Source organism: Ochotona princeps, chromosome 15 (genome assembly GCF_030435755.1).
Source record: "Ochotona princeps isolate mOchPri1 chromosome 15, mOchPri1.hap1, whole genome shotgun sequence".
Classification (NCBI taxonomy): Eukaryota; Metazoa; Chordata; class Mammalia; order Lagomorpha; family Ochotonidae; genus Ochotona; species Ochotona princeps.
The window spans coordinates 515038-541954 of NC_080846.1; the positions used below are offsets into that span (position 1 = coordinate 515038).

The 26917-nt window shown below is 66.0% G+C and overlaps 2 protein-coding genes across 3 annotated transcripts; both read right to left on the reverse strand.

Moving 5' to 3' along the window:
* Positions 1–6251: 6251 nt before the first annotated feature.
* Positions 6252–8411, reverse strand: PIM3 (Pim-3 proto-oncogene, serine/threonine kinase). Its single transcript, XM_058673816.1, has 6 exons — positions 8114–8411; positions 7911–8020; positions 7769–7819; positions 6833–7202; positions 6580–6756; positions 6252–6465 (listed from the first exon to the last, which is right to left on the reverse strand). The coding sequence occupies exons 1-6, from the start codon at positions 8196–8198 to the stop codon at positions 6278–6280; spliced, it is 981 nt and encodes a 326-aa protein (XP_058529799.1). The 5' UTR covers positions 8199–8411; the 3' UTR covers positions 6252–6277.
* Positions 8412–19885: 11474 nt separating this feature from the next.
* On the reverse strand, positions 19886–26827 carry CRELD2 (cysteine rich with EGF like domains 2). Of its 2 annotated transcripts, XM_058673814.1 has the most exons (10): positions 26568–26826; positions 26035–26117; positions 25274–25384; positions 24792–24883; positions 24295–24471; positions 23614–23709; positions 23260–23343; positions 23039–23134; positions 20675–20815; positions 19886–20097 (listed from the first exon to the last, which is right to left on the reverse strand). In XM_058673814.1, exons 1-10 carry the CDS (start codon positions 26712–26714, stop codon positions 20048–20050), a joined length of 1077 nt encoding a protein of 358 aa, XP_058529797.1. In that variant the 5' UTR covers positions 26715–26826; the 3' UTR covers positions 19886–20047. The 2 variants fall into 2 exon arrangements, with proteins under 2 accessions (XP_058529797.1, XP_058529798.1); XM_058673815.1 differs by lacking the exon at positions 23260–23343 and having other exon boundaries at positions 26568–26827.
* Positions 26828–26917: the final 90 nt, after the last annotated feature.

Consider the following 26917-nt stretch of genomic DNA (forward strand, 5'->3'; position numbering starts at 1 on the left):
CAGCCATGGGTCCTGGACACACCGGCCGCGCCTCTGCCCTCCATAGCTCAGGCCCAGGCCTGCAGATCTGGCCGGGCGGGACACCTCCAGCACAGGCCAAGTGGGGAGCACCGGGCCCGGGGAACATCGGATCCCTGGGGCCCCAAGGGCCAGAGCCTCCACTCCTGGACCTACCAGGACCCTGCCAGCCTTAACCAATGTGTGGAGGGAATGAGGCTCAGAGGTGGTAGGGTGGTAGCGGCCGCTGGTGCACCTTATGGCTTTGCCCTCTTACTCCATCTGCAAACTGAAATTGAGGTTTGCAGTGCAGGGAGGTGGAAAGAAGGGGTGGCGCAAGGGTGGGGAGTGAGAGGCACAGGAGTGAGGGGCTTTGCTGGGCCAACCTGCTGTGAAGCATGCCCGAGCCGCCTGAGGAGGGTGCTGCAGACAACTGCCCAGGTCTCTGGGGCCCCAGCTGCCTGTTCTGGGTGAGTTAGCGGCCACCTCCGTCTGTGCTGCTCCCATCTGACCTCTTGAGGCTCCTTAAGATGCAGGGCTTGCAGCAGCTGGAACCACATCTGTAACGGCACCCTGGGTTCAAGGCCCACCTCTGCTAGTGCACCTCAGGAAACAGCCAGGAACAGCCTGCACTCTCAGGGGACCCCGATGCTGCTCCAGACTGCTGGCTCTGGCCTGGCCCAGCCCTGGCTGCTGGTGGGAGATCCTCCTCCTAATAAATTAATATTTAACTAAGTACAACAAGAGCCCTGAGCACCGTGTGGAGGAGTGTCATGCTACACGCTGACAAGCTGCCTCCACGTGTCGTCTGAACACGGTTAAATAAGGGATGACAATGGGCGAGCCCCTGCAGCCTGGCCATTTGTCTTCCATGTCATACGTGGGTGACTGCTCAAGTCCTGCCTTCTTAGGGCTTATTCCTTATAGTGTAAACGTTATTCCCTTCAGCTCTGCACTGTGCATTTCTCCATTATTAGTGGAAACCTTGGGTGTTAAAAATCATAAGCAGATAACAATCTAGCTCTTGCGATTCTTAGAAATCACAGGAAGAGACAGGGAGAATCTTGCGTCTGCTGAGCAGATCCATCATCTCCCACACGGTGCGAGCACCCCACGCACGTGGGCCATCTGCTGCTGCAGGAGCGGGGAGCTGGATGGGAAGTGGAGCAGCCAGGACTAGAACGAGCGCCTACACGGGGTGCTGGCATTTGCAGGTGGAAGATTAGACAGTTCCGTTAAAAGTCCAATGTATTGGTTCATTTGAGAGGCACAGACTTCCAGACGCCCATCACTCCTCAGCTGCCCACAGGGGCCCCGGCTGGCTCTCACCCACGGCTGCCACACCGCCGGCTCCCTGCTAGCGCTCACTCTAGGAGTCAGAAAATGATGTCCCTGTCACAGCGTGGGAGACCAGCTGCAGCTGCAGCCTGGGGCAGCTGGCCTTTGGGGAAATGAACCAGCAGGTAGGAGCAGGCCCGCTCTGTCCTGCCTCCCAATCAATGAATGTGGAAACTGGAAGAACATGCGAGTCCCATGTGTCACGAAGAACTTTTACTGATATGCACATGTAAAAAACAATATCCCTCCCCTCGGGCCAGTGCCTCTGTCCTCATGCGCTGGCTGCTCCACTTCCCATCCAGCTCCCTGCCCAGGCAGCTGGGGGAGCAGTGGGAGACGGCCCAAGGCCTTGGGACCCTGCACCCGCATGGGAGACCCAGAGGAGGCTCCTGGCTCCTGGCTCCAGATCAGCTTCCTTTCTGCCATTGTAGCCATTTGGGGAGTGAACCAGTGGATGGAAATTCTTTCTCCTCTCTGTAGATCTGTCTTTCCAATAAAAATGAATAAACCTTAAAAAGAACGTTGCCCCCAACTCCCTGGTTGGCAATCTGCACCCCTGCCAGGGAACCCCCATAGCCACACCCCAAGTCCCCAGGCTCCCAGAAGGTGACACCTCAGAGGCTAAGGCAGGTTTGCAGCTGCCTAGGACCGGGACGTGAGCCCTCAGCGGTCACTTGTGGGGTTGGAAGGACTGGTCCTGGCCACAGCGCAGGGGCATGGGTTTTATTCCGTCTCTGTCCAGAGAAACAGCACATTGGTTCTGCAGGGGGACGGGGGCATTTACGACAGCCCAGAAGGAAAGGGTCGCAACCCCACGACGCCCGCCAAAGGCTGCCTTCCCCAGGCCTGGCCTCAGACCCCCACACCCTCAGCCCGAGGCTGTTCGCTGACCACACACTCTCATAGCTCCCTGCTCAGGCATGGCCGGAAGGGACCTGAGATGCTGACCCCTGCCTGCCTGCCCGAGGGGGCAGGGAACAAGGCCCAGGCCACGGGGCCTGCAGGGAAGCCAGGAGCGGGGCTGCGTGCGGTGGAGTCCCACCAGAGCCGCGTTCCCACTGCCCTGCTGGACGCATGGGCGAGCGCAGCCAGGACGAGGCAGAGGTGCCGGGGACATTATTCCGGGGACATTGGTCAGAGGCCCTGGCAGCAGAGGTCAGGGTAGCGCCTGGGCCCCGCACCGGACCTGACTGCATGTGGACGCACGTGGAACTGGGCACCCAACATCCAGCAGGGGTGGCCAGGTGAGCACCCCATTTATCCCCAGCCCAGCCTCTCGTCGCAGGAGGGAATCAGCAAGGAGGACCTGGAAGTCCTAGTCCTGGCACCCCAGCGGCTGGGGGAGGCTGCGCTGCGGCGGAAGCTAACCCTGCCGGGTCCTGGGGCCCACGTGTGCCGCGTGGCCAGGGAGGAGGAGCAGACGGCAGGGTTCTCTGCCGGTTCCAGTGGCCGGTCCCAGCTCCCGGGAGGTCCCCTCCCCTGCTTGGGTCCATCACGCCGCCTCCCGCGCCCCCTGCTGCCCCGGGCCACCAGGGGACCCCCCTTCATGGCTGCCTGCCCTCCGCGGTGCTTGTAGCTGCAGGGGCTGGTCAGGGGGTGCCCGCAGGCGAGCAGTCCCTGACAGGAAGGCCCCCCCCCCACCTTTCTGTGGGCTGGCTGGGGGGGCTTCTCTGACTCACCAGAGCCCCCACATGCTCTGTGCCCGGTGGGGGGCGGTGGAGATGAGTCACGCAGAGCTCGGGTGCTGCCAAGGCTGGGTCCTGCGGGATGTCCCCGGGAACACGCGGGGAAACAACGGCCGTGCCTGCGCTCACACACGTGCTGCAACACCCGGAGAGCACGTGTGCATGTGTCAACATGCACATACCCTGGCACTTGAACTACTGTCACAAGTGGCCATGGGTGGGAGTGCCTGCCCCCAAGCCTGGGCTGACCCCACTTCCCCAGCCTCTGCTGCTGCCCTTGGGAAACCCATGCAGGCGAGATGCCCGCTCACACCTCTGGGGCATCTGTGCTGGGCGCCTGGGGCCTGGGCACTTCAGCCTGTCCTGTCTAGAAAAGAGGGCTTGGGGAGCAGAGAGCTGGGGGAGCAGCCTGAGGCTGTATGCCGCCATCTCCACAAACACCCCACCACCACCAGCACCCCCGGATCGGGGGCAGGGGCCAGCAAGGATCCTGGCACTTTCTGCAGCCCGCCTGTAGTCAGAACCCCCAACCCTTGGGCCTGACCGGACCAGTTCAGCTGCAGAGCCCCCTGGGCAGCCTCTGTCCTTCGGCCTACTAGGGGTGCAGCTCCCGAGTGGCTCCTAACCTACCTGCCCAGGAGCAGTGTGCCAACCCCCGCCCCTTGGCAAAGGAGGGCAGTGAACAGCACTGGAGCCCAGGCCGTCCTGTGTGCACAGCCAGCCTCTGACGGGTTCCTGTGGGTCACGTGTGCACAGCCAGGCCATGGCCCGCCCCTCAGCTCCCAGCATGCCTCTGCGGTGGGCTTAGCATCCCCCTATGAGCATTCAACTTGGGGTCCTTGCTGCTCAGGTCTGTCCAGGACCTTTTTCCCTGTTCAACTCTCCCCACCAAAGCTCCGCCAACCTCTTCCTGCATGCTGGGCAGCTAGCTCGTGCCCTCCAAGCCCCAGCCAGGGCCCTGTGCCCACACCTGTGGGCTTTGGCCTCCAGGCGCACACCGCTCCTTCAGCCTCGGCTCCCCCGGGGTGGGCAAAGCTCCCATGTCCAGCCCAGGAACACAGCAGCACCCACAAGTCATGTGAGCGTGGGGGTGAGGCATGGGGGAGGGCTCAGCACTCCTCCTGCTCTGGGAGTGCCAGCGACCTGCCCTGCTGCCTGCTCCCAGGTGCAGCCCAGCGGCTGAGACTGCCGAGTTGTGTCCATGGCCACTAACCCCGATGCACTGCCCAGCCTGTGCTGCCCGGCCACCTTCCCTCCCTCCTTTTGTGGGCAGCCAGGGACCAGGGAGGCCGGACCTTGACCGCACCTCCTGGTGTGCAGTGACCCCAGAGGTGGCCCTGGCTCTGCGAGTCACGGAGGGAAGCGTCACAGACCCTGTGGACATGGCACAGGGTGCCACCGAGGCCTGTGCTCAGAGACCTTCTGGTCCCTTATCAGCTGGCATGGGCTCTAGGCAGAGCTCGCGGTCCGGGGCAGCTGTGCAGAATGAAGCCCTCCGCAGGGCTGCCCGGGGCTGGCCCTGCTCACAGGCTGCAGGAGCCTGGTGCCTGCGCAACGCCCACGAGGTAGGACTTGGACCCAGCTCGGTGATGATTGTGCTGCTGGGCAAACGGGTGGATGGACAGGAGGACCAACTGTGAGGACAGGTCAGGTGACAGGATGGACATGCTGGCTTGGAGGCTGCCACCTGCAACAGGAAGCCCTCCTGGAGTGCCCCACATGTGCCAGGCTGCATCCCATCCCTACCACTGGTCTCAGGAAGTGATCCACAGAGCACTCACAGACCAGAGTCCATGGCAGCTGGCCAAACAGCTGGTACACAGGCAGAGGCCCCCACCTCAATGCTCTGCCTGTCCCCAGGGGAAAGTACCCGCACTTCTCCCCACAGCACCTCCCCTGCCCGCACCCTGGGGAGCACTCTGCAGCTGGAGACCAGTCTGGAGCAGAGCGGCCCATCAGAGACCCCTTGGGTCGGAGGCCGCGGCACCTCAACAGTCCCTGTCACCCTCCAGGACCCGCCTTGCCACCTTCCTATCATACTACACTGCATCTGGCCTGTGACTGCCAACCACTCCTCTCCTTGGCTGGACCAGGGCACACCCACCTCAGCACCCCCACCTCAGCACCCCCACCGGCACACCCACCTCAGCACCCCCGCCGGCACACCCACCTCAGCACCCCCGCCGGCCCAGTCACCTCAGCACCCCCGCCGACACCCCCACCTCAGCACCCCAAAGTGTCATGCTGAACACCATTCCTTCACCAAGGTGCCTCCTCCACCCACCCCAAGCATTACCTGAGCACCTCAGACTCTTACCATGTGACCCCCCTGCCTGCCCAGGTGGCCTGAGGTTCCCAAGTCACTGGCCAGACTCCTGCCAGGGCCACGCAGGAAGCCTGTCCTCCCTCAGCCAGGCCACCCAACAAGCACAGGAAGTTGCTCTTATTTACAAAACTCTTTAATATTGTATAAAAAATAGCATCTTAGACATCTCCCACTCGCAACTGAGCCCCGCTCATGATGTCCACACGCGGGGGTCACGAGCATGGCCGCCGAAATAAATTAAAGGCTTGAGACTCTGCTCCCGCCACTGCAGAGCCAACAAGCAGACTGCACAGGTCAATAATTTAATACCCACCCCCACCCACCCCCGGGGGCACAGAGCTCCCCAAGGTGCAGGGTCACCTCTCCCTTAAATTAGCCACTGCACAAATTCATCTTCCCACAAGCCAGTGGGGCTGGGGGACAGGACAGCCAGCCCCAGGGGCCTAGAGGAGGCTACTTGAGGAAGCAGCCCCAAGAATAAATTAAACAATAAATAGCCCCGCGGGCCAGGATGCGCTCCGTGGGGTCACACCATAAATAACACGTGGACACGTGCAGACAGGCCACGCGTGGCCACTGGGCAGCAAGGCCCGGACATTGCATTGTTTGTGCACAGTCGTGCCCGGAATGCCACTGGACTGGAGGGCAATGGTGGGCACATGCCCAGTGACAGACCAGGAGAGCTCCTGGCCACACAGGCAGAAAGGCCGCCCACCAGCCCAGCAGCAGAGAAGGGGTCTGGGGTCCAGCGTGCACCACGGCGGCTGCGGAAGCAGCGCAGGGCTGACCCAGTCCCGGAGCAGCGGTCAGAAGGCACTCAAAGCAGAGAAGAGGCTCGCGGGGCGAGGACTGAGGGCCGGGAGCCCGGTGTGGGCCTTGTGGGGCGGCCGCCTGAGGCAGCTCCCGGGCTCCCACCGGCCCAGGGCCCCGCTCACAAGCTCTCGCTGCTGGACATGGTGCTGGCCCCGTCGTCGGCATCCAGGGCGCCAAGCCGCAGGTCGCAGCTCTCGGGGGCACCCCCGTCGGCCGCCAACATCCAGGGGTGCGCGGCGATCTGGTCCAGTGTGGGCCGCTCCGAGGGCCGCAGCGACAGGCACCATTCGATGAGCTGCTGGCACTCTGTGGGGCAGGCCGGGGTCAGGGCGGGCAGGAGGGGGTCCCCTCCACAGCGGTCCTCCCACCCCCAAACCTGCGGGTGCCGGGGCACATCAGGGTCAGGAAGGACGGGCGCACCTGCCGAGACGCGCCTGCGGAAGAAGAGGCGGCCACGCAGGATCTCCTCGTCCTGCTCGAAGGGGATGTCCCCACAGACCATGTCGTAGAGCAGCACCCCCAGGGACCACACGGTGGCCGAGCGCCCGTGGTAGCGGTGGCAGCGGATCCACTCGGGGGGGCTGTACACGCGGGTGCCTGAGGGGACCCGGGGGTCAGCTGGCGGGGCAGGCACGTGGCCAACGGCCGCGCCCCGAGTGCCCGCCTCGCTCACCGTCGAAGTCGGTGTAGACCGTGTCCTTGAGAAGCGCGCCCGAGCCGAAGTCAATGAGCTTGAGCTGCCCGGCGCGCAGGTCCACCAGCAGGTTCTCGTCCTTGATGTCGCGGTGCAGCACGCCGCACGCGTGGCAGTGGCGCACGGCGGCCAGCACCTGCGCGAAGAAGCGGCGTGCCAGCGGCTCGGCCAGCGCGCCGCGCTCCGTGATGAAGTCGAACAGGTCCTGCGCGGGCTCGGGCCGCTCCAGCACCAGCAGGAAGCCGTCGGGCCGCTCGAACCAGTCCAGCAGGCGGATGACGCCGCGCGCGCCGCCCGCCGCGCCCACCTTGCGCAGCAGCACCACCTCCAGGGGCACCGCCGTGCCGCCCTGCGGGAGGGCCAGGGCGGTCAGCGGCGCCCACCCGGGCACTGCCCACCCCGGGGCAGAGCAGGTCAGCGGCGCCCACCCGGGCACTGCCCACCCCGGGCACCACCCACCCCGGGGCAGGGCAGGTCAGCGGCGCCCACCCGGGCACTGCCCACCCCGGGCACCACCCACCCCGGGGCAGGGCAGGTCAGCGGCGCCCACCCGGGCACTGCCCACCCCGGGCACCACCCACCCCGGGGCAGGGCAGGTCAGCGGCGCCCACCCGGGCACTGCCCACCCCAGGCACCACCCACCCCGGGGCAGGGCAGGTCAGCGGCGCCCACCCGGGCACTGCCCACCCCAGGCACCACCCACCCCGGGGCAGGGCAGGTCAGCGGCGCCCACCCGGGCACCGCCCACCCCAGGCACCACCCACCCCGGGGCAGGGAGGTCAGCGGCGCCCACCCAGCACCACCCACCCCAGGCACCACCCACCCCGGGGCAGGGAGGTCAGCGGCGCCCACCCAGCACCACCCACCCCGATCAGGGCGGTCAGCGGGCGCCCGTGCCACCCCACCCCGACTTACGAGGCTGCCCCACTCGGTCACCCGCTCCTTTAGCACGTGCTTCACGGCCACCTGGGGTCGGGGGGGACGCGGAGGGTCAGCGCGACGCGGCCGGGGGGCGCTGGCAGACACCCCCGCGGGCCGCCCGGGACCCCCGACTCACCGGGAGCCCGTCGGCCAGGCGGCTGCCCGCGTAGACCGTGCCGAAGCCGCCGCTGCCCAGCACGGCGCCCAGCTGGTACAGCTTCTCGAAGCTCTCCCTGTCGGCCCGGGCTGCGGGGACGGCGCGCGGGTGCGGTTGGTGCGGCCCGGGACGCGCCCCCTGCCCGCCCCGCGGCCGCCCGGCGCCCCCCGGCCCGCGCCCACCTGGCTGCAACAGCTTCACCGGCAGGTGCTCCACGCCGCCGGGCCCGCACAGGTGCGCCAGCGAGCCGAACTTGGAGAGCAGCATGGCGGGCGGCGGCCTCGGGGGCCCCGCTGGCCGCGCGTGGACGGCCGGGCGCGCAGCGGGCACAGTGGCTCCCACGCCCCGGGCTCGGGCCGCGCCGTGCGGGTCCCTCCGCGGCGGCGGGCGCGGGGTGCGGGCGGCACGGGCGGGGCGGCGGGGCGCGTCGTGCGGGGCCGGGGCCGGGGTCGGGGCCGGGGTCGCCCCGGGACTAGTTGCCGTCGTGGAGTCGCGGAGGCGCACGGGCCGCGGCGCACACGCGCACAAGGACGCTCGCAGGCCGCGCACGCGCGGCGGCGGCGCGGGAGGCGGAGGGGCGGGGCCGCGACAGCCAACGGCAGCCCGAGCTGCCGAGCACTCCCGCCGCCCGGCCAATGGGCGCGTGCGGGGGGCGGGGCTTCCGGCCGCGCCGCCGAAGGTCAGCGCCTGGCGGCGGGCCGGCGCGCGCGGGGACACGTGTCGCGCGTTTGCGTCAGCGCCGCCCGCGGCCTGCTCGCGCCCTGCCGGGAATGGCGCGCCTCGCGGCCCGGCTCGAGCAGGCGCCCGCCGGGGACCCTCCTGCTTGCTGCTGCGGCCGCGGCTCGCCTCCCTGCGGAGTGCGAGGTGCACTGCCTGCGTGCTGACGCTTGGCGTGGCGCCGGAGCCGGGCGCGGGCGCCCCTGGGTGCAGGGAGCTGGGCTTGCCGGCCAGTCGCTGGCGTCCTGACACTCTCCACGTGCGGAGCCTAGGGCAGCTCAGTGTGGGCCCCACCAGGGCGGGACGTGCTGACCCTGCCATCCCTCCCTGCCCGCCAGCACACAGCTCCCCGGGACGCCAGGGCCCTCCGCACTCCCCGCAGGGACACCCCTTTCCCTGTCTCCCCGGCCTCGGCCTCAGTCTTGCTGTGAACACCCAGGGTCTCCCGCAACTAACCCTTTAGAAGGGCCAGCCGGAAGAAGCCCCCGTGTGAGTTCAGGATGTGGGGAGGGGCCTGGCCTGGTGTGCTTGTGTGTGCACTGAGGACCCCTGCCCCCCAAGGGACCCCAAGGCTGCTGCACCTGCCACAGCAGACCACAGTGAGCTGGGCAAGGGTGCCTTGTGCAGGCACCCAGGCGACAGGGGCTGCTGGAAGGAGGCTGGGACGCGTCCCCATATAGCCCTGCCTCCTGGCCCTACGCCTCCCAGGTGAGGGTCAGCGCTCCCCACCCCCACAGCACCCTCCTTGCGGTCTTGGACCTAGACCCTCCCACCCCATCCGAGCTGCTGGAGGGCCTTGCCCGCCTCCTGCCCCAGTCGTACCACTGACTCACCCTCCTGCCAGGGGATGGGGGCTCAGGCCAGTGTGGGCCACCCTGGGGGAGGGGGCTGGGAGGATCCGTGTGCCCCGCCTCTCTCCCCCTGGCACTGCCTGCCCCACCAGGTCACCCTGTCTAGCCGCGGGGTAGGCGGATTAGGGAAAGAGTTGGCCCTCTACTCACATCCCCAGCTCCTGCAAGCTAGCACACACACCCCAGGGCCACGCAGCGAAGCCAGTGCCCTGAGGGCGGCCCTTGTCCAGGGGTCCTGGAGACCGAGGCCATGTCAGTCAGCCTCCGTGGACCTGCTCCATCCTGGCCGTCTTTGATGCCCACCTGCTGGGCCTGGGGTCCCCCTCACCTGTCACCACGGCCTGGGGTTCTGCCCTACCTGCTGACTTGCCCATCTGTCTGGTTATTCTGCCCCCAGCCTGGGGCCCCTCAGCTGTTCCACTTTTCCAACACTGTCCTGCTTTGGACCCTCTGTGTCCCCTGGGCCACCAGGGCCAGTCAGTCCCAGGGGTATCCTGAGCCCCCTCCAACTTGATCCCCACCCCGAGGCTGACCCCTCCCCACCCCAGAGACCAGGCTGGCTGGAGCATTGCAGTGTGCAGTGTCCGCCTAGCTGCCCAACCCAGCCCCCACCACCTGGAGCCACGTGTCTGTCTGACCCCTCACGGAGGCGGGCCTGGCCCTTGGCTCTGTCGGACCCCCGCCGGAAGAGCCAGGCCGGTGCAGCAAGCCCGGGGTCGGAACAAGGGCCTCCCCGGGGGAGGCATGCCCTTTCCCCCTGTTGCTCCCACGCTCTGAGCACAGCCTCTGACCCTGTAGGGACAGCAGCCAACAGAGCTCAGGCCAGCATTGTGCAACTGCTCCTGGGAGTCATTCCGGGGCCAGGTCAGCATGGGGCCCATAGCTCCCAGGAAGCCCGACCAGCGGCCTGCGGGGGCACAGCTCGCTCTGACCTCAGTGGCAGAGGGCCACCATGCTGGGTGCCTGCAGCCAGCCCCTGACCTTAGTGGATCTAGCTCTTGGCAGGGGAGAACCGTGGGAAACTGGAGATGCGTGGGAGCCACCAGGCCCAAGCTGGGGCGCCGATGCAGCTGAATGGTTGCTACAGCTGTCCCCGCGGTGGGCCACGGGGTGGGCATGGCGACCTCACCCCACCCTGCCCTGCCCAAACAGCAGGGCCTGAGCCCGGGGCTTCCAGCTGCCGTGGGGGTCAGCCTATCTGCGGCACAGGACCCCGTGTGCCCCGTGCCGCCGCCGCCCTCTGTGGCTCTGTACTCAGCTCCTCCTGGCTTATCTCCCAGAGTGGGGTGTGGGGCCTCAGACAGCCTGGAGGGTGCCAGGGGGCAGGGTGGGGAGTGGGGCACCTCTGGGTAGCACAGGTTGTCTGAGGGGGCCTGGGGGGGCAGCCTGTGTGAATTAAGTGAGCAGGAGGTCCAGGCAGGGGCTGCCCCTGCCATTTGCCTCAGTTACCCAGGCAGGAGGCTCCCTGTTGAGCTCCTGGACGGGGATCCCCCACCCTGGATAGAGGCAGGCATTGGGGAGGCTGGAGGTGCCCACAGCACCTGGCTGGGGGTCCCAGCTGTGCAACTTGGGACCCACTGGCTGGTCTTCGAGAGGGGCAGGAGCTGGCGGCCTGAGGCCCAAGGACACAGAGTAGAGATGGTGTTGTCTTGGGGTGTCCCAAGCCAATGCAGGGAAGCCCAGGGCTGACCCAGGGGCTACTCAGCCCAGGCCCAGCGCGCGCGGGCACACACTCCTCCAGGGGCACTCACAAAGCAAACAGCTCCCCATACATGCATATAGGACCGGGTCACAGCGTTGGGGACATGTGGCCAGTGAACATTGGGTGCACAGCCACGCTGGACAGCCCCAGGGGTGGCCAAAAGGCACTGAGGCTGGCACAGGGACGGAACCTCAGGAGGTCAGACAAACTGAAGGGCCCGGCTGGCCCCTCATGCCAGCCCCTTGGAGTCCACACACTGCCCCTCATCTGGACCCGTGGACTGTCACTGTCGCCTATGCCCAAGGGGAGACGGCAAGAGAAAGCCGTGCCCTCAAGGCTCGGGGCCCAGAGGCTGCCTGGAGTCTGCCCTCACCCCACGCCTCCCAGGACTGTGGAAGGGATACCAGGCCTGGGTTTGGGTCCCAGGATGCAGCAGGAGTAAGGGACCCTAAGGGGACATCCTACCCTGGACCATGAGGACACACCCACATCGCCTGGCCCCTCCTGCACCTCACCATGCTGGGCTGGAGGTTGGGAGCTTCAGCCAGCCACACCTGGAAGGTCTAGGAGACACCAGCAGGCCCCTCTGTGTCGGGGGCATCCAGCCTGCCCTGACCCTGGGTGGCGAGGTGGCCTGAGCTGAGCTCCACCCTCAGGGCCACTTCCCTATTCTTGGCAAGTGGCAGAGGGGCAGGTGGAGGGGGTGGGGGCCCCTGGAGAGGGACTTGTCAAGCTCACTCTGAACCCCACCCCCCAGATTCTGCCATCCAGGGGCAAGGGAGGTGCAGGGCCTGTGACCGCAGGGACCCTGTGTGTCCTGGAGACAGCAGGGCCCAAGGCTGCAGGGTGTCCTGAATGCCCCAGAAGCTGGGCCCGGGCCACGGAGCCACACACCTGTGTGCACACCTGCTTGAGTGCTCAGGCGTGTGCCCGGGCACGCCCTTGCCCGGTGCTCCTCCTGTGAGTGCTGCGGGCCCGTCTCTGGTCTGGACTTGCTGGAATGGCCAGCGACCAGGCAGCACACACAGGCCCTCACCAGCCTGTGTGTTGTCCACATGGTAGGGAACCAAGGCCCAGGGAGGGGCTGCCCTGTCTGACCCCCACACACATCACCGCCTAGTAGGTAAATCACGGACGCCTGGAGGCTGCCCCTCCCCCCCCACAGCTTCCACCCCGCAGCACGGCAGGTGTTTGGATCCCAGTGGACCCCCAGAGTCTGGGCACACATCCCCTGAGAGGGAGCTGGAGGGAAAAGCCAGGTGGGGCAAGATGGGCGGGACTGCCCAGGACCCGGGTACAGAGAAAGCGCTGCAGCTGGCGGTTCCACACCTTTGCCCCTTGCCAGACTGCCAACTCCTGAGACGCTGGCCGTGCCTGCTGCCCACGCTGAGCCTGGGAGGGCTCTCACTCTTCGGGTTGCAGCTACCAGGTCTGAACCATGTTCCCCTCCTGCGTCCCCCTGCCCAGCCTGGGAAGTCTCCTACTGGGCCCGTCTGTGGGGTAGGCTCCTGCCCACTTTAGCCCCGCCTCCCACCCTTGGTCTGAGGAAGGGTCTGAGGCAGGGGGTGCCTGAGTGAAGAGAGAGGACCCACGTCCCCACCCCCACAGCCACATCCCATCAGGCATCTTGTGTGGACGCCCTGTGTGGAGCAGTCTGGAGGTGGGGTGGTGGGGAGCCCTTGCCTGTCTCTGTCTGTCCCCAGGGGGACCTCCCCGCCCCGCTGGCCCTCGCTGGCCCTCGCTGGCCCTGGCTGGCCCTCGCTGGCCCTGGCTGGCCCTGGCCTCACACCTGCCGTCCTGTGTGTACCCAGTGATGCCTCCTGGGCCAAGCCGTTGGCTGGGTGTTCCTGGGGAAGCTGCTGACATGCAGTTTCTGGGACTCCGAGGTGGGGTTTCGACCCTGCCCTGGAACTCTCCCCGACCAGACGTGTCAGCTGCTGGGGTGCCGTGGGGACCCTGGCCCCCACCCTGCAGCCTGCTCAGAACCCCCTCCCTGGGGAAGAAGGGCAGTGTCCAGACCCTCTGTCAACTGCAACATTCTGCCCCCTCCCCTGGAGACCTGGAGGGACCTGGAGAGAGACAAGGAGACCCTGCCAAGCCCAGAAGCTCACCCACACCTTCCACCTCCCTGCTGAGGTCGGGCGTCGGGGAGCAGCTGGGGGACCTGCTCAGGCCTGCAAGAGGGCTCCTAGGACCTGGTCCCTGGCAATGCAAGGCCGTGGGGCTGTGGACAGGGATCAGGCCAGACACTGGGGGGGGGGGACAGTGCCACCCAGGGCAGTATGCTTGGTCCCTGTTCCCAGACTCGGGCAGCAGAATGGCTGCATGCAGGCCCAGGAGGATGCCCTGGCCAGACACGGGCTTGGGCAGGATGGGGGTGGCGGAGAGGCGATGTTTAGTGTCCAGCAGCACGGAGAAGGGATGCCAGGCAGGGGTGGTAAGGGCCCCTTGGCATGGCCACAGGCATGCTGGAGTTCGCAGGCCTGGGGTCCTGGGTTGTGGGCTGGGCTATGGAGCCAGGTCCCAGTCTCTCTCGACACTTGGTTCTGTCCTCCTATCCCCTTTTTCTGCCTCTCTGGCTTGTGAAGGCTTGTGTAGTGGCCTGGCTGGGCCCCTGCCCTCTGGTCACTCCCTGTGTGCAGCCTGGCCTTCACGACTTAGCTGCTGGTGACCGCTGTCTGCCCCAGCTGGGCAAATGCCCCGGGTAGGTGGGACACCTGCCCGTGGTGTTGCCGTAGGAGGTCGCCAATGACGCAAGCCGTGGCCTGTGTTCCACCTGCATCCTGGCTGGGCCCCGTGCCATGGCCCACGTGACAAGCCCAGGCACACGCACACACGCGTGCAGCTCAGCTTGCACCTGTCAGGCAGGTTCTGCACCGCTGGCCCAGGGCCAGGTCCTGTCCTCAGTGTCACCTCTGCCCCAGCCCTGCTCTGGGACCCTCAGACAACCTGGATGGCTCACCTGTGTCAGGGGTCCTGGGCGTGGCCAGACGGGGAGAGGCCCTCACAGCAGGGGAGGGGTGGGGGGAAGTGGTCCGTGCCAGTTGTACCATCAGGTTGGCACTGCCTCCTGTGACAGGTGTTCCCAGAGCCCTGGGGGCCAGAAACGTGGCATGTGTATACTGCCTGCCTGTCGGGGCCCCACAGGGTGCTGTCCTAGCCACAGTTGCCTGTGTGGTAGCCTTGTGGGCCTGGGTGGACCCTGACCCCTCCCCCACTCATTCACTGTGAGCCCAGTGCCGCAGCAGGAAGCCCACCAGGGCTTGTGGGATTGGGCAGTAGCCTCTGAAGATGGAACCCAGGGTCCTGCATCTGTGTCCAGCTGCCCACCCCCACCCTACAGTGCTGGAATACTGGGAGGGGGGCTTACAGCGTATTGGGGGCTGGTGGGCAGGACTGGCTAGGCGCTCCAGCGGGAGCAGCAGTGGATAGGCCACGGGCTCCAGGGCACGAGGGTGGCACAGGAGGGTGCAGGCCTCAGCGGTCTCAGAATGCACTATATATGTATGGTGGGGGGCTGAGGGGTCGTAGGGTGGGTGCAGGGCAGGGCATTGTGTGGCAGGAACATAATGAATCCTTGTCCGTCCAGTCCCAGCTTCCTGAGCAAACACACGCCCTGTGCCCACTGCACACCGTGTCCCGGGCAGCAATGGCTCGAAGCCAAAGGGCTGGGAAGGAGGGGGCATGGCCTCCCAGGAGCCTTGGTAGCAGCCTGGGAGGGTCAGGGACAGCTCCTCAGGCATTTGTCCCCTCTGGGGATGTGAGCGGAACTGGGGGATGGCCCCACCAGCCTGCCTGACCTGGGCTGGGGATAGTGGAATGGAGCAGGACTCCCTTCTGGGGCTCAGCCTTGGGCAGAGGGGTTCTCCGTGGGTGGGAGGGCAGGGGAACGTGGGTACAGGCTGCCAGCAGGCACACGGCTGCAGCTGCAGCGCTGACGCCAGAAACAGCACACTGCCTGCTGCCTCCGCACCCGGTGGAGATAAGCCCAGGGGGGGCAGAGCTGCCCAATGCAGGGGGGCCCTGGAGCCTCTTCCAGCTGAGCCCCCCAGCTGCTCACCCTGTGGCTGTCTCAAGATGAGCTGCCCATTTGGGAGGCAGACCACCAAGGGCTCTGTGCCCACGTGGACTTCCAGGGAGCACAGCTCCAGCTGTGGCATGAGGCTTGTGTGAGCTGCTTGCCCTCAGCCCTGACATGAGGGCTGTGCGGAGGGGCTGCCCCCCAGCACCCACAGGGTGTGCATGGCCACACCGGGGTGTGTAAGGATGGGCAAGGTAGACAGGTCAGGCTGGGCTTGGAGCTGGGCACTGTGTTGGGGAAGGGGTGGGCCCAAGCCACACATGACCCACCTGGGACAAGGCTCAGACTCACATGGGATACTTGCGTGACCAGCAGGTGTTCAGGAAGCACACATGTGTGCACACATGTGATTGTGTACCCCTCTGGCACACACAGCACCCCGCTTGCACTGACCACCCAGGCAGCCCCAGCTCCCATCCTCACCTGCCCGTCAGGAGCTGCGCCTGCCGACTGCCGTCACCCCCCCAGAATCTCACTCAATACTCACTCATTTTAGAAATTTATTTCCACTTATTTGAAAGGCAAATAGGAGACAGAGTAACAGAAAGGAATCCTCTGTCTACAATGCCCACAGCAGCTGGAGTGTGGCCAGAACGCAGTCAGTGAAGGCAGGGCTGCCAGGGAGTGCTGTGCTGCCCCCTCCAGGTGCACTGGCCTGGGAGCTGGGCCGGCAGTGCAGAGCCTGGGCCAGCTCCACAGTGAGCATTCCACACCCTGCCTGGACCGCTGTGCCCAAGCCACTTCCCACTCAGGCACTCCTGTCTTACTGTCCCTCCCTCGGTCACTCCTGTCTCACTCTCCCTCCCACGGTCACTTCTGCCACTGTCCCTCCCTCAGTCACTCCTCTCACTGTCCCTCCTTCACTGGCACCCCTTACCTGCCCGCCCTCCCTCTCTTCCTCTTCTTGGGGAGCACTTCTCTGCCAGGGGCCCACTTGTGCCAGGCCCTTCAGGGACAAGGGCAGAGGACTGGATGGAGAAAGGTCTCATTCATTTGCATGTCTGTTGGAGGAACCTCTTGATGTGGCTCAAGGGTGGGCAGGTGAACGCGTGGATTTCCTAGCCCAGATGCCCAGTGGAACAGCCCAGCAGCAGCACAGGGCAGGGCCCAGGACACATCTAGGGGGCTTCGGCAAGGCCCTGGCCAAGCAGGGCCAAGCAGGTGGCAGAGAGGCTCTGCTTCCCTCCCTGCTCTGATCTGCCCTTCAGACCGCAGGTGCCCTGGGCTCAGGGCCATGGCTGTGCTGTCCCACGTGCCCACCACATGCCTCTTTGGCCCAGGGTGTGTCACAGGGCCTCAGGGACAGAGCAGGGTTTACTGCTGGTTCTGGAAGACGGTTGAGGACAGCCCTGGGGCTGGCGTGCTGGGCTGGAGTTACGGATCTGGCCATAGCATCTGCACGTAGGGGGCAGCTGCGACCGGTGGGCCAAGACCTGGGCTGGACCAGCCCCAGCTCTGCCTAGGAACGGGTAGCCTCCGGAGCTGCCTCTCTGGCCCTACCTGGCCACCTGGGTGTCATCCTTGCTGCACAGCCCACCCCACCAGAACTTCCCCGGCATTCCCCAGCCAAACCCTACCCACCCCCACCCCGCTGTCAGTCCCAAGCTCCCAGCCTACCCAACCCACATCCGTCACCTCAGCCTGCTGTCGGTTCCTCCATGTGGGTCCCACTCGGCACCCTGGATGGGCCTACCCGCTGTCTGGTCTCCTCTTGCCCACCCATCAAGGCAGAGGTCTCCCCAGGGATGCCTCGACCCGCTCAGTGCTCACGTCTGCTCCAGCCACTAGCTGTGTCCTGAGCCCTTTCCCCCCGCCCCCCGGCAGCAGCCATGTTAGCTCCACCCCAAGGGACTCACCTTGCTGGAGTCGCTGGATCCCTGGTGGTGCAGTGACACCGCCCCCCAGGAGCTGCAGAATTGGTGGGGAGGGGCAGACAGGCCAGCAGCTGGGGACCAGGGACTCCAGGACAGCCATCCCCCAGCCTGCCAGTACCTTGTGGCCCAAGCTTGGGAATGAGCACCTGGAGGGGCCATAGGCATGGCACTGGCTGCTTTGGGCTGAGGTCCAGACATGCGTTGTCAGGGCTGCCCCAGTGCTGGGGTTGGGGGTTGGGCCTAGCCCAAGCCCTTGTGGCAGTGCCAGCTGCCTGAGCAGGGCAGCCTCCAGGGTCTCCCCCAGCTCCGGCAGGCAGCGGGCAGCATCTGTTCTGTGGGTGCGCACACATCACAGGGCCCCAGTGGGCTGCCGGGCACTAGCCCACCGAAGCCCGGACACCCCAGGCCTTGACGCTTCAGGTGTCTGCCTCAGGCCTGCAAACCACTCCTGGGGCTACCTTGGCCATCAGGCCCTAGGAAGGATGCCTGCTGGCCTCCATGGTCTGGCTGCTCCCGCAGGGGCTCCAGGCAGCAAGGGCCTGGGGTGTCCCTGGGGACGTGCGTTCCCCTCCTCCAGGACCCCTTCTACCACGGGTTGACAGTTTCGTCCCCAGCTCCAAGCCACGGCCACGGACAGGATGGACAGATAAGGCTTAGAGAACAGGCAGCCAGTGGGTGACCGGATAGGTCCTGGAAATCCTTTCTGTTTTCCCAACAAAGGGCCTCTGTCCCCCCAGGAAGGCCACTGGCTGCAGCGGCAACGCGTCTCTTTCGTAAACAATGTTGTTTGCCTTTCCTCCGCGTCTAGGAGCGGGACCATCTGCCCAGTAGCCGTGGGAGTGGGCCAGGCGGGCTGAGGGATGGCCAAGAGGCTTAGTGGGGCCAGGGATGCTCACAGGCGGTGGGGGGGGGCTCCTGGGAGGAAGCCGCAGGGCGAGTTCCTCTGCCCTGCCGGCCAGGACAGAGGCAGGCCCCCAGAGTGGTACAGGTCCATGAGGAGGGACAGGGGCAGGCGCAGAGCCAGGGTGCACCCAGGCCTGAATGGGCCAGTGTGAGGGGCGCGCGGCTATTTACAGCCACTCCGCCAGGACAATGGCGCTTGATGCATCTACGGCTGGAGGTGGGGCGCTCTCTGCCCGAGACAGCCGAGACTGGCACCCCAGCCCCTCCCAAGCAGGGAGACAAGAGGCACTGTTATCCAGTCAAAGATCCAGGGGTCTGGGTTCCCCCAGGAACAGAGGCTGGGAGCAGATGGGGTGCTAGCCTTGACCCCGACTCTGCCCCAGCTGCAGTCCTGAGGCTGGCAGTGCAGCCCAGGGCTGGGCGCAGTGTGGGAGGCGACAGAGCCCCAAGCCCCTGACCCCCAGTCCACATGCGGGTCCTGGACCCTGCAGAGGTGAGCTCTCTCCTGAGCGGGTTCCCCCCTGGGGATACAAGTCAGGACGGAGGGCTGTGCCCAGCAGTAGCGCCCCTCTGAAGCCATCACCTGCCCCGCCTCCCCGAAGAGCCCCTGCGCATTGGTGTCCCCACGGCTGCGCTCTCCAGGCGCCATCCACCCCCTGGGCCTACCATCCCAGGAGGTGGGGGAGCTGCACCATGCTGGCAGGTGTCTGCTGGTTCCAGGCTCTCGCAGCAGGCTACAGGCCACATCTTAGCACTTCCTGGGGCACAGGTGGGAACCGCCAAGGGCAGAGCGCAGCAAGTGAGATCAGCCAGGGGCCAGTCAACACAGCTGAGGCCCATGCTCTCCCTGGGGGGCAGTGCCCACCATACTCAGAGCCTGAGCATGGTCGACGCTGCTGCCTGCAGCTCCCCGTGCTGGGCAATGGCCTGGACCCAGGTGACAGGAGCCAGTGCTGTCCTGGAGTGTGGTGCATGGCTGCTGGTGCTGTAGCACCAGGCTGCTGTAAAGGCCAGGCACCCCAGAGCACCGGGCAAGGCTGTCCCTCACCCTCCATGCCAGGCCAGGCACCCCAGAGGCCAAGGGCTACTTGGTGTTAGGGAGCTCCTCTCACACCAGGAGACCCTGATGCAGCCACACAGCAGGGCCAGGGCCACAGCCACACGAGGGGGGCCGGGACAGCAGCTGGCCTCAGCGTCTGCCAGGCAGAGTGGGCACCTCTACAGGGTTGCACACCTGGATAGCAGGGACCCTGAGCCTAGGAACCTGAGCCCAGGGGGAAGGAAGTGGCCCTGGCCAAGGTAGGCTGCCACCAGTATCATAGCCAGCCAGTTCAGTGTCCCCTCCTCCGTCAGACACACCCCTACTCTCCAACGTGGTCCAGTCTCCTTGCCTGGGGCCAGCCGCACTGTCCAGCCCCTATGTCCATCTGCTGTGGGATCCTGGGCCCGGTCAGAGACTGCGCAGTGACCCACACGGCCAGCTAAAAGCCAAGGGATGTCCCTGACTGTAGCAGCACGACCGGCCAGATGGGGTGAGGGGCTGCCCCACTGGCCTCCAGGTGACCTGGCCGTGCTTGGCGTTCCCACAGCGCCACCTGCCGGCCATGTGCACACAGGCCACATCTCGTGGGGCCAAGTGGCCCTGGGCAGGGGGAGTCCAAGCCTGGTTTAGGGGCACAGGTCCAGGCTTGCAGGGGGCCTGTGTTCAGGCTGCCAGGTCCCAGTCCACCCGTGCGCCCTGGCAGAGGCCTAGCAGGTGGTGGCTGCCTCTGGGCGGGCCAGCGAGCTTGTCCTGGGCTGCACCGTGCTGCCACATGCCCTCGTAAAACACTGGGAACGGCCCATTTTATTATAAAGGATGGTATCAAAATAGATATCTCTGTTCAAGAACAATCTAGAAACAACAGTCCAAGGGCAGCAGAGGGCCGGCCCTTGCAGCCACCCCAAAGGCGTGGAGTGGCGGCCCGGGCCCTGCCGAGCTGGCTCCGTCATAGGTCTTCCCGCGACAGTGGCAGTGGGGGCGTCTCCTCCGTAACCTCTGTGGGAAAACAAACAGCCCCTGACAGCCTGGCCGCTGTGGGGGCACTGTGCGGGGCTCCCATGGACACACGGCCCAGCGGGGGGGGCACTGTGCGGGGCTCCCATGGACACACGGCCCAGCGGGGGGGGCACTGTGCGGGGCTCCCACGGACACACGGCCCAGGGGCCTGCAGGGCCTGGGAAGCAGCCTGCTGGCGGGCCGGCAGCTGTGAGCCTGTCCTCTGGCTGGGCCTGCTGATGACCACTTGGGGCTCCTCTTCGTCACCCCAGCTCTGACGTGAGGTCATTTCCGTGTATCCTGCTTGATGCTCAGGGCCGCCTGGGACCTGAGCAGCACCTCGGCCTTTGTGGAAATGTTGGCTCCGTGGACACAGCCTCTCCTGCAGGACTGTCCCACATGAGCCTGAGGCGCCTGCTGTGCCCTGGGACCTCAATGGAAAGAGAGCTCCGCTGGGATCCCTGGGCTGAGGCCAATGGTGGGGGGGGCCCTCAGGAGCCCACCCTGCTGCTCGCCCCTGGGGTCCCTTCCCAGCCATGTCTTACCCGCCCCGGGTCCATGCGTGCCCGCCACTCACCGCCTTTGGCCGGGGGCACACAGGCCTCATCTGTGTCCTGGTAGCCTTCAGGGCACACGCAGACGAAGCTGCCGGGAGTGTTGTAACAGTTCTCATGGGTCCTCAGGCACACGGGCTCCGGCAGAGAGCATTCATCAATGTCTGAATGAAGAGGGAATCCTGTCACCGAGTCCTCCCCGCAGGTGCCAGGGTGACCCCGGCTTAGGTCACCAACCCGAGTCCACCCCACAGGCATCAGAGCGACCCTGGCTCAGGTGTCCACCCCGCGGGAGCCAGCACAACCCCGGCTCAAAGTGGCGAGGGCCAGGGAGGATTCACCTGCCCACCTGCTTCCCCTGGCCAGGACGCGGCTGCTGAGGGTGGGAGCAGCAGGGACTGGGCCACCACTCAGTGCAGGCGACAGCCCAGGTGCACGTGTGTGGACGGGGACCAGCCTTCACCGCCCACCTAGTATAGACAGGGACCCAGCCCTCACTGCACACCGCCCACCTAGTGTAGACAGGGACCCAGCCCTCACTGCACACCGCCCACCTAGTGTAGACAGGGACCAGCCCTCACTGCACACCGCCCACCTAGTGTAGACAGGGACCAGCCCTCACTGCACACCGCCCACCTAGTGTAGACAGGGACCCAGCCCTCACTGCACACGGCCCACCTAGTGTAGACAGGGACCAGCCCTCACTGCACACCGCCCACCTAGTGTAGACAGGGACCAGCCCTCACTGCACACCGCCCACCTAGTATAGACAGGGACCCAGCCCTCACTGCACACCGCCCACCTAGTGTAGACAGGGACCAGCCCTCACTGCACACCGCCCACCTAGTGTAGACAGGGACCAGCCCTCACTGCACACCGCCCACCTAGTGTAGACAGGGACCCAGTCCTCACCTGCACACCGCCCACCTAGTGTAGACAGGGACCAGCCCTCACTGCACACCGCCCACCTAGTGTACACAGGGACCAGCCCTCACTGCACACCGCCCACCTAGTGTAGACAGGGACCCAGTCCTCACCTGCACACCGCCCACCTAGTGTAGACAGGGACCCAGTCCTCACCTGCACACCGCCCACCTAGTGTAGACAGGGACCCAGCCCTCACTGCACACGGCCCACCTAGTGTAGACAGGGACCAGCCCTCACTGCACACCGCCCACCTAGTGTAGACAGGGACCAGCCCTCACTGCACACCGCCCACCTAGTGTAGACGGGGACCAGCCCTCACTGCACACCGCCCACCTAGTGTAGACAGGGACCCAGTCCTCACCTGCACACCGTCCACCTAGTGTAGACAGGGACCAGCCCTCACTGCACACCGCCCACCTACAGTGCAGACGGGGACCCAGCCCTCACTGCACACCGCCCACCTACAGTGCAGACGGGGTCCCAGCCCTCACTGCACACCGCCCACCTAGTGTAGACAGGGACCAGCCCTCACCTGCACACCGCCCACCTAGTGTAGACAGGGACCAGCCCTCACTGCACACCGCCCACCTAGTGTACACAGGGACCAGCCCTCACCTGCACACCGCCCACCTACAGTACAGACAGGGACCAGCCCTCACTGCACACCGCCCACCTAGTGTAGACAGGGACCAGCCCTCACTGCACACCGCCCACCTAGTGTAGACAGGGACCAGCCCTCACTGCACACCGCCCACCTACAGTGCAGACAGGGACCAGCCCTCACTGCACACCGCCCACCTACAGTGCAGACAGGGACCAGCCCTCACTGCACACCGCCCACCTAGTGTAGACAGGGACCCAGTCCTCACCTGCACACCGCCCACCTAGTGTAGACAGGGACCAGCCCTCACTGCACACCGCCCACCTACAGTGCAGACGGGGACCCAGCCCTCACTGCACACCGCCCACCTACAGTGCAGACGGGGACCAGCCCTCACCTGCACACCGCCCACCTAGTGTAGACAGGGACCAGCCCTCACTGCACACCGCCCACCTAGTGTAGACAGGGACCAGCCCTCACTGCACACCGCCCACCTAGTGTACACAGGGACCAGCCCTCACCTGCACACCGCCCACCTACAGTGCAGACAGGGACCAGCCCTCACTGCACACCGCCCACCTAGTGTAGACAGGGACCAGCCCTCACCTGCACACCACCCACCTAGTGTAGACAGGGACCAGCCCTCACTGCACACCGCCCACCTAGTGTAGACAGGGACCAGCCCTCACCTGCACACCGCCCACCTACAGTGCAGACAGGGACCAGCCCTCACTGCACACCGCCCACCTAGTGTAGACAGGGACCAGCCCTCACCTGCACACCGCCCACCTAGTGTAGACAGGGACCAGCCCTCACTGCACACCGCCCACCTACAGTGCAGACGGGGACCAGCCCTCACCTGCACACTGGCCACTCTCCTGTGTGTAGCCAGCGATACACTCTTTACATTTTCCTGGTCCCTTTCCTGTGCAGCCCACGCAGGTGGAGTCACATTCTAAACAAGACGGAGACGGGCATGAGAGCTCCGCCCTCCCGCCCGGGTCTATTGGCAGAAGGAGATCATACTATCGCATGCACTGACGCCCCCGGGAGGGCTCCAGAGGGCCCCCAAGACGCCACCTTCACACAGGTAGGAGCCGTTGGTGTTCTCACAGTACTGCGTCTCGCTGCAGGGGGATGCCTCTGCCGCACACTCGTCTATATCTGCAAGACAGCAAGGCCAGGTGGGGGAAGAGGGCGAGGGCAGGGCCGGTAGGGCAGGTGGGGGAGGGCGAGGCCGGCCTGGATGGGTGGGGGACACAGGCAAGGGCTGGTGGGGGACACGGCGAGGGCAGGGCCCGGCCCCCATGCCCAGCACAGCCAGATGGCTTTCCCTGGGGACCTTGTCCCAGCTCTGCTGTGCAGCACCCTGCCCGGCTAGGGTCCAGGGTTGAGGTGCAGGAAGCCAGTGTCCTGGCTGACCCGTGTCCTCACCCACGCAGGCGTCTTCCACACGCTCCCAGCCCACTTCACACTCGCTGCAGTGTCTGTCGGTGGGGCCCGAGCACGTCTTACAGGACTCGTGGCAGGCTGGAAGATAGGCCGGTCAGCTAGCCCCAGGCACAGGCGCAGCCCCCTCCGGAAACAAGCAGCCCGAGGCGGATGGGGGCAGCAGTGGAGCATGGCCCGCTCCTGGCCCCTGCACCCACACGGGCTCCTGACTTTGGCCTGGCCACATGGGGAGGGAAGCAAAGCAGTAAAGCCCCCACTCTGCCTCTCCCTCACTGCTTTCCGAGTGAACAACCATCAAAGTAAAAGCAAAAAACAAAAGCAGTGGAGAATTTCCGTTGCCTTTCACACAGAACACGACAGCCCCATCATGTACAACCTGAACACCCCACAACAGCACGAGGGTCTGCCAGCCAGTGACCATGGATTTCTCAGCCCACACCCGCTCTGGGCCAAGGCTCTCTGAGAGTTCCTCCCTCCCCCTGCTCTCTGAGAGTTCCTCCCTCCCCCTGCTCTCTGAGGGTCCCCCCCTCCCCCTGCTCTGAGGGTCCCTCCCTCCCCCTGCACACTGAGGGTTCCTCCCTCCCCCTGCTCTCTGAGGGTCCCTCCCTCCCCCTGCTCTGAGGGTCCCCCCCTCCCCCTGCACACCAAGGGCCCTGTTCCCACCTGTGCAGACACTGTGGGTCTCATTCCTCAGGGAGCTGAAGTAGCCATCTATGCAGTCGGTGCACAGCGCCCCCTTGTAGCCGACGTGGCACTGGCAGGACCCGTCCCCGTGCCTGCTGCCGTCCCCGTGGCAGTGGCCATTCCCACTGCAGGGCCTCTCGGATCCACCCTGGCATGCTTGGAGGACAGAGTTATCCTCACAGGGTGCCACCCATGAGTGCCAGCGAGGCCCCCAGGAGGCTTGTGCCACCTGATCAGGCCTGACCACGCGACTGCTTTAGGAACACTGGGACATCAGTGGCTTCCATTTCAATTATGGCATGGCTGAAGGCCGCTCCATGCCCTGGGCTCCCTACAGGTGGGCAGAGCTGCGCCTGGGGCCAGGGACACTGCCTGAGGCCCGCCCCACACCCGGGGCTGTCAGCCAGGATGGATTTTGGGGGACTGCCATGACACTGTATTCCCTGACATCAGGTAGGACGCTTGGCCCCTCGTACCATGACAGTGTGGGCCATAGGTCCCCGGAGAGCAGCAGACCTGTAGTGTGTGCACGCAGAGCCACTCGGACAGGTCCTGGTGCTCCTTCTTCCTACGGTACCGGAGACGCGCCTGAGCCCCACCACACTGCCTGCGCCCACAGAAACCTGGCCCCCTTGGGGACAATCCTGGGCCCCACCGGCCACACCTTGGGTGATTCCGTGTGCCCTACCAAGCCCTGAGAGCTTCATCATGGTAACTCGGGCACACCTGGGGTAACTTGGGGAGCACTCCTGGACACAGAACTTGCCATGGGCAGCCAAGACAAATACTGATGTTTCAGGCTGCGCTGAGCCCTACAGCCGACCCCAGAGAGCGGGGGCAGCTCCAGGTGCTATGAGCTCTGGGCAGGAACCCTCTGGCGGGCATGGTGGCAGAGTGGCCACAGCAGGGGGCATGTCCTGGGGCCCTGTGCCGGCCCTGCCGCAGCTCCATCACTCACAGTCGCAGCCACCAGGCCTCCAGCTGCTCCTCGTGCTCCTCCACCATCTGGTTGCACTCGAAGTCGCTGCTGGAGCACAGGCCCTCCACGATCTCCAGGAAGCGGATCTCACTGCAAGGCCAGTGGGAGAGGACTCACTGGGCGGGAGAGGGGCTCCCTAGGGTGTGGGCCGAGACAGCAGGGGAGAGGGGCTCCCTGGGGTGTGGTCCAAACCAGCCCAGGGAGAGGGGCCCAACCAAGCTACAGGATGGGCAGTCTGCAGAGCAGGCTGGACAGACCAGGAGTCCAGCACCGGCCCCCAGCCTGGCCCTGGGAACGGGCTGTAGGTGCTGCATGGATCCCAGGGAACAGTGTGGGCCAGGGCACCCTGGCACCCACCCAAACTCGTATCCCAGGGGACGGGGCGGGCCAGGGCACCCTGGCACCCACCCAAACTCGTATCCCAGGGGATGGGGCGGGCCAGGGCACCCCGGCACCGGCCCGTGGCAGACACCCACCCAAACTCGTATCCCAGGGGACGGGGCGGGCCAGGGCACCCCGGCACCGGCCGTGGCAGACACCCACCCGAACTCGTATCCCAGGGGACGGGGCGGGCCAGGGCACCCGGCACCGGCCTGGCAGACACCCACCCAAACTCGTATCCCAGGGGATGGGGCGGGCCAGGGCACCCCGGCACCGGCCTGGCAGACACCCACCCGAACTCGTATCCCAGGGGACGGGGCGGGCCAGGGCACCCCGGCACAGGCCTGGCAGACACCCACCTGAACTCGTACTTGCTCAGGGTCTTCTCCTCCCAAGCTGTGTTCCCACCGCCGAAGTTCTTGTTGGCCGTGTCAGCCATGCCCTGCCGAGAAGGGACGCACGCTGGGCACCAGCCGGCTGTAGGGCCACCCCTCGGGCAGCGCCCGGCCCGACCCTCCAATGTCCACCCTGGACACACCTGGTTGAACTTGTCCACCGGCCCAGGCACCGCTGGCCGCAGGGCCACCCCTCGGGCAGCGCCCGACCCTAGGTGCTGGACGCACCTGGTTGAACTTGTCCACCAGCCCGGGCACCGCTGGCCGTAGGGCCACCCCTCGGGCAGAGCCCGACCCTCCAACGTCCACCCTGGACGCACCTGGTTGAACTTGTCCACCAGCCCGGGCACCGCTGGCCGCAGGGCCACCCCTCGGGCAGCGCCCGACCCTCGGTACTGGACGCACCTGGTTGAACTTGTCCACCAGCCCGGGCACCGCTGGCCGTAGGGCCACCCCTCGGGCAGAGCCCGACCCTCCAACGTCCACTCTGGACGCACCTGGTTGAACTTGTCGGCCAGCCCCCGGCACCGCTGGCACGGGGACAGCTTCCGAGAGGCCTCCGGCGCGGGCACCGGCGGCGGCAGCAGTAGGAGCAGCAGCGGCGGCAGCAGCAGTCCCAGCGAAGCCCGGGGCGGCCGGCGCATGGCGGGGACGACGCGGACTCGGCGGCTCCGGCCTCCGCCGCCCACCCGTCCCGAGCGGGCCGGCCGTTCCCGGGGCTACTTGACGGCCGCGCCGAGGCCCCGCCCCCAGGCTCGCTCCGGCTCCGCTATTGGCCTTCCTGGTCAGCCCCGTCCTGACGTGGGCCAATCCGAGCTCGCCACGAGCAGCCACCAATAGGAAGACC